Source organism: Cokeromyces recurvatus (assembly GCF_025118155.1).
Source record: "Cokeromyces recurvatus strain NRRL 2243 chromosome Unknown BX663scaffold_4, whole genome shotgun sequence".
NCBI lineage: Eukaryota > Fungi > Mucoromycota > Mucoromycetes > Mucorales > Mucoraceae > Cokeromyces > Cokeromyces recurvatus.
The window spans coordinates 1,079,603-1,090,383 of NW_026251390.1; the positions used below are offsets into that span (position 1 = coordinate 1,079,603).

Consider the following 10,781-nt stretch of genomic DNA (forward strand, 5'->3'; position numbering starts at 1 on the left):
GACCGCTTATATCATTAGATTCTATCCTTTAGCTTTTTACGTTCTTCATTGAATGTAATTGATGCATTCATTGACGCTTTGGATGGCTATCTGGTGGTCATTCAACTTACTGCCTAAAGTACTTTACACTATTTTTTTTTTTTTGACAAAGCCATATTCCATTTACTATCTTCAAATATACTTTCGACTTTAAATGCCTGAAACTATTGAAGATTATCTCTCATTTCACGAACTTGGCTTCTGCCTTCCCAATAATAGTGTGATAACTACACTGTATTCCTTTTTAACTTTTTTTCTTTTTTTTTTACCCTTGTTTCTAAAGAGGGCTTTTTAAAAAAAAAATACTTTTTGTCATTGATGATCTCACTCGAGCAACTCGAGCAATTTGATATTATAAGTTAATATCCTGGGTCCAATTCCAGGTTTTCAGAAAAAAGTGTTTAGTCGTAGTAGCACCAACTGCTGTTATTCCAAAAAAAAAAAAAATCAGTATTGACATCCTTTGAGGTTTAAGGTTCAGATAATGTTTTCTATTATTAATTTTCTTTACCGTCTGTAACTTTATTTTATGATCTTATTTTAGTAGCCTAAAATAATACTTTTTTTTTTTTTGCATCCAAACTCCTTTTCAAAAAAAAAAAAAAAAAAAAAAAAAAAAAAAAAAAAAAAAAACTAAAATTAGTTTTCCTTTTTATTTTATTTTATTTATATACTTTTTCTCATTAAGCATTCAGAATGAATTCCACTAATGATGATATTCCGTTAAATCGTAAAGATAGTGTTGAAGAACCATTTTTACCTCCACCAGCTCATCAATCAAAGCCTACTGAAAAGCAGCATTCAGTTGCCCTGATTGCAGCTGTGGTTAGTTTCTATTTCATTATTTCACTTTCAGTTGTCTTTTTGAATAAGATCATCATGAGTGGATCTTCTGAATTTCCTTATGCTTTATTTGTTACTTGGTACCAACTTGTTGTTGCCCTGGGTCTTTTATTAATTTGGTCACAGTTGGGAAAGAGGTAAGTTTGAAGATAATGATGAGGGCATAGTATTTAAGATTTTATTCTAGTTATAAACTATTTAGTATTATACCACCTTATGAATTTAATATGATGGTAGCCAAGAGAGTTGCACCCTTAACTTTTGTTTATGTTGGTATGTTGGTATTGAATAATTTATGTTTAAAATATGTTGAAGTTACGTTTTACCAGGTAATTAAAAAAATAAAAAATAAAAGTATATGGATGATTTTTTTTTCTTTTTGGCTAATCCTATAGACTTTAGGTTGCCCGTTCTTTATCTATCAATTTTACGATTCTTTTCACTTATGTCATCCTTGGAAAAAAAACATCAGGACCAGCTCTGGTAGCTTGTTTTATTGTATTTTTAGGATTTGTGATTGGATCTTATGGTGAAATTAATTTCTCATGGGCTGGTGTGATTTATGGTGTAGGCTCGTCAGCCTTTGTTGCACTTTATGGTATCTATGTGCAAAAGACATTAGGAGCAGTTGATAATAATCAATGGTAAGTAATTGTAAACAAATAGGGGTAAATAAGAGAATTATTCATATGAGTCTTTAATAATAGGAAATTACTTCATTATAATACTACATTAGCTATCATCTTTCTCTCTCCACTTCTTTTATTTTCTGGAGAAATTACTGAAATTGTATCCACTTCAGATATTATTTATACTACGAATTTTTGGATTTTAATGGTAAATTTGAAAATAGTAATAATAATAATAATAATAATAATATCGTAATCTACATTTTGTTTATAGACTATTACTGGTATTACTGGATTCGGTATTAATATTGCTATGTTCTTACAAGTCAAATATACCTCTGCTCTGACAAATACAATTAGCGGTACAGCCAAGGTAATAAATAAATAAATAAAAAATGAAATCGGGTTTTATACATGTGTATAATATGTTTTTAATATGTTTTTTTATTATTATTAGGCTTGTGTTCAAACTGTATTAGCTGCAATGATCTTTCAAAATCCTATTTCTGGCCTGGTAAATACATATTTATTTATTTATTTGGTATACCATTTACTGACTAACATATACAAAACTTAGAATGCACTCGGTATTGCATTGGCTTTATTTGGCTCAGGTTATTATGGATGGGTTCGTTATCAAGAAAGAATTTCTAAATAGACTATAAATAAATAATTGATTCCCTTTTTTATGTGTAACAATCATAAGCTAGTTGTTCATCAAATATAATAACTATCTTAGTGTCAACTTCTTTTTTTTTTTAGACAGCTTAAGATTATAGGGATATATATTTTTTAAAAATTTTAAGACAAGACAAATTTAAAACAGTAGGCTATAAAGATATTATGGAGTAAAAGAATTGTTCCTAAAAAGAGAAAAGTGAGAGATGGTTGTTAAGGGGATAAATAGAAACCAAATGGAGAATATGCTTTTTTTTTTTATTGGTAAAGCACTTTAATATTGATCTCGCTTGTTATATTTGAAGTATCAATAAAGAAGCCGAATACACCCTTTTATCGGTATATATGACTATACTATATGTATTATGAACGTTAGATATAAACATCAGATTTTATTTTATTTTATTTTTATTATTATTATTCATACAAGTAATCATTCAGGAACCTACTCATATCTTTCATTATCAAATAGAAAAAAAAAACGAGCTACTCTTACATAATGTTCATATTTTCAAGCATACATGAAGACAAGCACATTAAAGTGTTATTATTAGAATTAAAATAATAGCTGATAAACATCATTTTCAAACTTAATATTTGTCTGATACTTCTGTATGATTATAGTAAAAAGTTATTTCATAATATACAGTAAAATAAAGATTTCTATTATTAAGCTTTTTTTTTTTTTTTTTTTTTTTTTTTTTACTTACCTAATTATGATGAATTATTCTATATTTATTTTGTCTCAAAGAATGATTGTTATTTGTTTTAACACCGAATACATATATATTATTTCCTATTATGATAGATGACACTCAAAGTTAATAATTATCACATTAATATTAGTTAATAATATTCTCATAGGAAAAAGTAATTCTAACATATTACATTATTCGGGAATCTATATGTTTATGTATATTTCATTGATATTGGTATCGATAAATATAGGTGGTCACTTTCTTCTTTAAATAAGCATCGCTGATATTGTGTACCCAGCATATGCTCTTGGATCAAGAAGGTATAAGAAGATGAATAACTATTGGCATAGTATGTTTAACTGGATCAAGCTATATTTTTTTTTTAATATTTTTAATAAAGAAAGGAGAGAGAGAGAGAATCACTTTCATAATAACTCAGTAAAGGGTAATAATATTTGATATTCTATAAATACTCTTTAATAGTTGGAAGTAATTATTATTTGACTTTTTTGTTAAAATAGCTCATTAATCAATTATGATCTCCTTATTTACTATTATTAACGTGTCTTTATTCTTATTGCTAGGGATTATTTTGATGGGCAAAAAGACAAATGTATGTAAAATCTATATAGTTTAATATAGAAACGTGTAAAGGATTATTTATATATTGTTTGCTTTTTACAAGATAAATAATGCTATTAATAGAAATATGAGTTTAACAAGCAAATATTGGCGCGATAAAGAATCACGTAAAATAGTTTTTCTACATTTATACAATGATATATTGTGTCTTTCAATCTTACAGTCGAAGAAACTAGGTTGGGCCAATGAGAAAAAATTTGGTCGTTTCAAAATTGAATTGGGACACCAATACGTCCGTTGACGAAGACGAGGATGAAAATGTGGTAACAAGCTCCAAGAGCCGCGCTTTATTTTCCTTTTATAGATAAAAAATAATAATAAAAATAAAAGATATACTAGAATCCCCTTTTTCCCTTTATACCTTCAAAAGTCGGAAGGAAACTCAATTAGTTTTGATATAAGGGAGGGGAACATGAATGAGATTGTTGATAAGACAAAGATAACAAAAGAATAAGACAGAATAAATCTGTGAAAACTTTGTATAAAACTTTTATTATCAATAGAATTTAAAAAAATAAAGCTTAAAACTAAAAAAACTGAACTTCTCCAAGATGAGTACAAAATGGATCCTTATTTATATCTTGTGGAGAACGGGTTACTTCGCGACAGGAACAGAGTGCAGATATCTTGAAAGAAGAACATTTTCCCATAGAACAATTAAAATTATTGTGTTAGAGCTCTAGTCTTTGCCCTGACTGAGAATTAATCTCAGTTAACTCTAATAAATATTAAATTATTGGTGCTTGATCTAGCCGGTTATTTTTCTTGAAACAAAATAATAAAATCTCGTTTGTTCATACTTGTGAATGATATAGGAAAGACACTTTTGATATATAGATTTATATTCTAACCAGCTTCTTTATATTATATTCATTCCTCAATGTACTACTTAAATGAATTTCATTATATTATATAGTGTATCAAATTAGAATAAAGTTAACATAGATAGTATATGATTATATTTATAAATTAGTATTTTAGACAATATTATAACAATAATATATATATAACTAATAGGTATAATCTACAATTCATATATCTTTATCATTAATAGCTCCTTACACTATGTTTTCCTTATCATTATTTCGTAGAGTTAGTATTTATTATAACATTATTTTTCTCATCACAAGAATGTCTTACAAACTGAAATCAAATAATATTGTATGCATAAAGTGTATAACTAATAACTATAATATCATTCGGTTCTTCATGACTCTGATTTGTACATTATAAGATATTATGTAATACATCATTATATACACAACAGAAATAAATATAGAATTAAAAGTAAAACATAAAAAGATAGTTGGAATCAATTTTTCCAAGTTTCTTGTAGCCAAGAAAACCATGTGGTACTTGTTCCTTTGATAGAAACAATTGAGTTTGCTATTCTGGTGCTGTCGTTAAGTTGCGTGCTTGGCTTGAGGTAATATCGTTCAAATGTATTGGAATTGTGACTCCAATTAGCATGTTGCTTGACCTCCGAAATCGTTATTCCATTTTCAACTGCTTTGGTGCTTGAAGCTGACCTGATAGAGTGTGGTTTGTAAGAACTAGTGTCAATACCCGCTTTTTCCATTGCTTTTGAAACCCATGTAGCTACAGTAGAAGGACTAGTGGATTTCACCTTGTCTGGTTCGAGAATGAATGCCAAAAACAAACTATGGTCTATAGGAAGGTTATTTCGAAGATGGCTCGACCTTTGTAAAAAGTCGAAAAGTGTGGAAACAAGGCACATGTCATTGTCATCTGCCAATCCTAGTATAACAGATTTCACTTGGGTCTCTTTCGCTTCTCTGAAATGTATAAGAACTGACACTGGTTCTTCGTTTCTAAGCTCCATTTGTACATCTCTAAACTGCACTCTGCCAACATCTGATCTTGGTCTTGCCATAGTCGTCAAGCATAACAATAAAATTGTTTTTTGTTGTAATTCATATAAGTCGATAGATTGATTTTTTGGCCATTCTTTTTCGATATAGTCCACCAGTATATTTGTGTCCCATGTTTGGAGATTTTGCTTGATAGGAATGTTGACTTCTGATCTTCGCTTTGCTTTAAAGAATTCAACTATGGGTTCTTTTGCAGCTAACGGTCCCTTTTCTGGATGCAACACTTTAAAGACAGATGCTAAAGCTGATCTCAAACTATTTAGGTATTGGTATGAAAAGTGTCGATTTTCTAACAAAAAACGTAATACATTGGCTTCGTCGTATGTGGTAGGTTGTATTGGTACTGGTTGTGCTGCGCACCATTGTGGCCATTTCTTCCACCCAGTATTATAGTTCTTTTGTGTTTTACGTCTCTGGGCATGTGTCAAAAATTCCACTGTGACCTCTTCCAAGTGACCAGCGGCTTTCCTCTTGTTGCAGATAAGTGCCATGCGGTCATCTTCCATCTTCTTATCTTGAACATCAGAGGTTTGTTGATGTGTTTCATCTGCAATAAGGACGGGAACCAGAACTGGATTGGCCAATACGGTGTGATTAATACTGCCTTCTGGATTCGTTGCTGTTTTATTATCTGCATCACTTGCGGTATAAACTTCCATGGAGGAAATAGATACATTCCCTGTTTTTTCCACGTTTGTTGAAAAGCATCTGTTGCTGCTGCCTCCGGATCTAGTCGCATGCTCCAAAAATTGGTAGTTTGGTGTTCATCCTGTCTGCAAATGCATCTACTGTTAAAGGACCCCATCTCTAGTTGATCATTCGAAATAGTCGTTTCGGTAACAGGGCCTCGTAGAGTAAGTTTTTTGTTGCGGTGTGATGCTGTCTGCTCAGCCAATCTTCTCGAATATTATCCAGTCCTGGTATGTGTTCGTATTCGACTTTGAGATTGTAGTGGTTGCATAGATCTTGTATCTTCACTGCTAGGTCCTGTAGTGTTCGAGATGCTGTGCCTCCCGACTTGCTGCTGTATTTCAAAACAGTCATGTTGTCTGTAAATGCTTTGATGTGTTGATTCTTGAAGTCTTTGGCATGTAGTTTTAGAGCAAAATATATAGCTGTCAGCTCCCTTGCATTGATTGACATAGTGCTCTCTGTGATGGAACATAAATAGAAAATAAAAGAGAGAATAAAAGAAGAGAGAAAGGGAACAAAAGGAAGTATAGTTTGAGACTGTTTTTATTCAATTAAAAATAAAAAAAAAAGAATTGAAAGTTAAAAAAAAAGTTAAAGATTATTTTATGTCTACACAACTGCTTGTATTTATACTAATGAATCCTGAATCAAAGAAATAAAAATAACAATCAAAGAACATGAGTCATGAAACAGTGTTAGTATTCGGATATACATCTTGTTGATTCAAGAGACTGATCTATGGATTATCTATTGAGTGTTAGAATGATCTGATTAAGTTTTAAATAAAAAATTTATTGTTTGATCTGAGTAAATGTTCCTGATATCTTTTATGTTTTATTTTATTGGATCAAAGACGACCTGAATCCTTTGTCAGGGTTATAAAAATAAATATGTAGAAATGATGCGATGTCTTATAATTGATACATCTAAACAATTGGATATCAATAAGTTTTATATTATTTACAAGATGTTATGTTTTGATAGCAAAAAGTTAAAGAAAGAGGAAAAGACAAAAGACAAGTCTGTGAAAACTTCGTGTAGTTTTTTTATTGAGAAAAATAATACAAAAATTGTACAAGGAAAAATTATGTGAAAAAGTAAAGGGTTATTTATATGTTTTTGCAAGGTAAGTGATATTAATAGAACTATGATTTGGATAAGCAAATATTGCTATAATAAAGCATTAGTCATAAATATTTTCTCCGAATAATTCTGCCTACAATAAGATCTATTTTTATTCTTTTCTGCCTGAGCTGTCGCAGTTACTAAAAATATTAAATTATTATTTCTGGGGTAAGCGACGCGTCAATATTAATTCACAGTGAATATGTCAGCTATAACAATACCAATTATTTATATGCTACTATTATTATTATCCTATAAGATACTATTACATAACAATATTTATCGTTATAGCTATCTATATATAATATGTATGACTTATAAATAATTATGTAATTGAATATAACAGTCATAATCCTATTGAATTATTATTATTACATAATATAATGTATGTAATTATTTTTAATGCTCGAATACTCAAACAATGACTATTATCAAAACTGAGAGTAGAATGAATATTGTGCTGTGAAGCGCGATATATTAGTTTAATTTGAATAACCTCTTTATTACGTAATAAATGATGGTTTATTTCTATTAACTTAATTATAAAGGCTACTACAATCACAACACTATCTATATATAATATGTATGACTTATAAATAATTATGTAATTGAATATAACAGTCATAATCCTATTGAATTATTATTATTACATAATATAATGTATATAATTATTTTTAATGCTCGAATACTCTAACAATGACTATTATCAAAACTGAGAGTAGAATGAATATTATGCTGTGAAGCGCGATATATTAGTTTAATTTGAATAACCTCTTTATTATGTAATAAATGATGGTTTATTTCTATTAACTTGATTATAAAGGCTACTACAATCATAACAATTACGTCATATAATTCAAGCAATGTGATTGGCCAAACGGGTAAAAGGCAAATTTTTTGCGTATGGATTAACACCGTCTTACATGTTTCAGAAACCAACAAGAGCGCGGTTGGTTAAGTGGTATAATCTTCGCCTGCCACGCGAAGGGCCGGGGTTCGATTCCCCGACCGCGCATCTTTTTTATTTTTTAATTTATTTTCATTTTCTCTATTACTCAAATCAAAATATAAAAGTTTCCATACTTGTATATTTAATAAAAGACTTTTTTTTCTTCACTTAATTCAAATCTGATATATACATATATTTATGACTCACCTGTTCAAGTTATCGAGCTAACTTATGACTCTTGTCTTGCATTTTATGACGAAACAATTATAGTTTCAATTAATAATAAGTGTTAGTAATTATATGGATTATATTTTACTCGGTATTAATTTTTTTTAAAAAAAAAAAATAATAAAAATAAAAGAAATGATAGTATCATCACTTCTGCTAAGGAAATAGAATAAGTAAATATAATAATTGATATACTATCAGAACAATCTTTGAAATTTATAACCACTAAAGCTATATACTACCTGAATAAGTTAGAAATTTTCAAATAAAAACATAATATTTTAATTTTTTATATAAAGGAATATATTATCATAAATAGTGCTTCTATTTAATAGATGAAAGAGGCTAATTTTGGTTTGAACTTAAGGCCAGTGTAAGAGAAGATTGTTTATCTGTAAAAAATTCTTTGAGTAATAGGACCATTGAGACGACAAAAGTAGTTACTTGATTATATTATGAAAGCTTGATAAGTTATTTGGCATTGTCCTCCAAAATATGCTCAGAAGATAAATTAAGATCTTTAATAACAAAGATATAAATTCATTTTAGAACTGTATTTTATAACGATATTGAGGTAAAGAATATAAACCAATTCTAATAATGGTGTACATTATAATTTCTTTTTTCCTTTTAACGACATTGTTTAAACTACTTGGGCAATCAATTGTTATTATGATGACAAAAACCGTTTTTTTTATTTAGATTTTTTTTTAAAAAAAGTGGTATAAGGAAAAAAATGATTTTCAAAGGAATTGAATGCGTGATATTGTGTGAATAGAAAGGAAAAGGAGAAATATTTTATTGTATTATACTATGACAATATCATTTTTTTAAGACAAATGATATATTTATAAAAGCCAAGCTTTATACATGCTTATCAGTAGCTTCACCAATGATAGGAATGTTGTTGATAACGTCTACAATTTGGAGATCAGGAATATCCAAAACGTGAGCACCATTCTTCTTGATTGTAACATCAGTGGTTTCATCGTGATGCTTATTATGAGGAGCAGCGGTAACAAAGGCAACCATAGCGAGAAGAGCAGAGACAAAGATGATTGAGCGAGTCATTTTTATTATTTGGATTTATTTTAATACGTTATATTGAACGATGAAAATAAAAAAAAACTGAATTTGTCGACAATTTGTTCCTATATTTATACTTAAATCCAAAAGTTAAAATTAATGCTTACGTTAAAAATAAGAAGAGAGAATTCAAGTTAAATTAGAAGTGTTTTTATTATTAATAGTCTGAATAGATATTTTTTAAAATTTATATGCAAGAAAGGGATTAATAAAGGCATATACGGTCAATACAGATCTTACATGTGATGGGAGGTTTTTTTTTTTTTTTTTTTTTTTTTTTTTTTTTTTTCATATGACACAGACTATGATTTTCTCTTTGTTTAATTTCTCCTTGTAATTTACTTCACTCATAATTAAAATTTACATTATTACTCCCTTTTATAAAAAACAATTAATAGTTTTTTTTTTTAATTAATAAGTTATTAACGGAAATACAGAAGATTCTATGTAGCATCATAAGAATATTATCTTAAAGGCTCATTTTCGAAATATGAATAGTATTCCTTTTATGCATCAAAGGATACATAGTTAGTTGATTTGATAATTTATTGAGCATTAAGCATCGTTAAATTAACATATGTCGTTTAATATGCATTGGAGATCAAACAGCTCTATATTAGTTTTTAAACTGGAACTTTAGAACTAAACTAGTTTATTCTAAAAATTATCTAAGATCAAAATTTACTATTATCATGATACTTATTTGAGAAATCCATGGTTTGATTCATTAAAGGAACAAATATATATACAGGTAATGGTTATAATTAGTTAAATTATTAATAAATCTGATATGTAATAAATTTATATAGAAACTTAGGAGTTATACTATATGGCTGTTTAATATGCAATTGCTGTAGTATCGATTGGTTATAAATAAAACCACTGCAATATTCTAAATTTTATATATGTGGCCCAATAAGTATATTTTCACATATATCAGATTATTAAAATCTGAATAAATTCAAAAAAGGATTTATTATAGTATTATTTTTTTTTTACAAAAAAATTAATAATTCATCCTCTAGCCTTACAGAAAAATAAGGCATTATTCTTCTCCTTAAACTAAATAATATAATATTATTGGCTAGTTGTTTAGTATTATTTGTGTATATTGCTCTTTTATTACATTTATACAAAGAAGATTATTCTCTAACTTATTAATATGAATATATATATATGTGTGTGTATAAATAAAGCATATAATATATAATTGAATATATATTTAAACATAACAATAGAATAAAAGAGCGTAGAAACATAATATGTAGAATGAAGTATA

At 28.2% G+C, this 10,781-nt stretch overlaps 3 protein-coding genes and 1 non-coding gene across 4 annotated transcripts; 3 read left to right on the forward strand and 1 right to left on the reverse strand.

Moving 5' to 3' along the window:
* Positions 1-655: 655 nt before the first annotated feature.
* BX663DRAFT_499353 (triose-phosphate transporter family-domain-containing protein) lies at positions 656-2,220 on the forward strand. Its single transcript, XM_051526165.1, has 7 exons — positions 656-1,019; positions 1,070-1,211; positions 1,285-1,526; positions 1,590-1,719; positions 1,786-1,884; positions 1,969-2,025; positions 2,089-2,220. Exons 1-7 carry the CDS (start codon positions 736-738, stop codon positions 2,167-2,169), a joined length of 1,035 nt encoding a protein of 344 aa, XP_051386223.1. The 5' UTR covers positions 656-735; the 3' UTR covers positions 2,170-2,220.
* A 537-nt stretch (positions 2,221-2,757) lies between these two features.
* On the forward strand, positions 2,758-3,279 carry BX663DRAFT_499354 (uncharacterized protein). Its single transcript, XM_051526166.1, has 3 exons — positions 2,758-2,799; positions 2,900-2,985; positions 3,078-3,279. Exons 2-3 carry the CDS (start codon positions 2,906-2,908, stop codon positions 3,169-3,171), a joined length of 174 nt encoding a protein of 57 aa, XP_051386224.1. The 5' UTR covers positions 2,758-2,799; positions 2,900-2,905; the 3' UTR covers positions 3,172-3,279.
* A 4,904-nt stretch (positions 3,280-8,183) lies between these two features.
* On the forward strand, positions 8,184-8,254 carry BX663DRAFT_t33. The gene has a single exon. It is a non-coding gene; the product is annotated as a tRNA-Gly (tRNA).
* A 633-nt stretch (positions 8,255-8,887) lies between these two features.
* On the reverse strand, positions 8,888-9,555 carry BX663DRAFT_558773 (uncharacterized protein; the record flags this gene model as incomplete). Its single annotated transcript, XM_051531823.1, has 2 exons — positions 9,307-9,555; positions 8,888-8,934 (listed from the first exon to the last, which is right to left on the reverse strand). Exons 1-2 carry the CDS (start codon positions 9,485-9,487, stop codon positions 8,888-8,890), a joined length of 228 nt encoding a protein of 75 aa, XP_051386225.1. The 5' UTR covers positions 9,488-9,555.
* Positions 9,556-10,781: the final 1,226 nt, after the last annotated feature.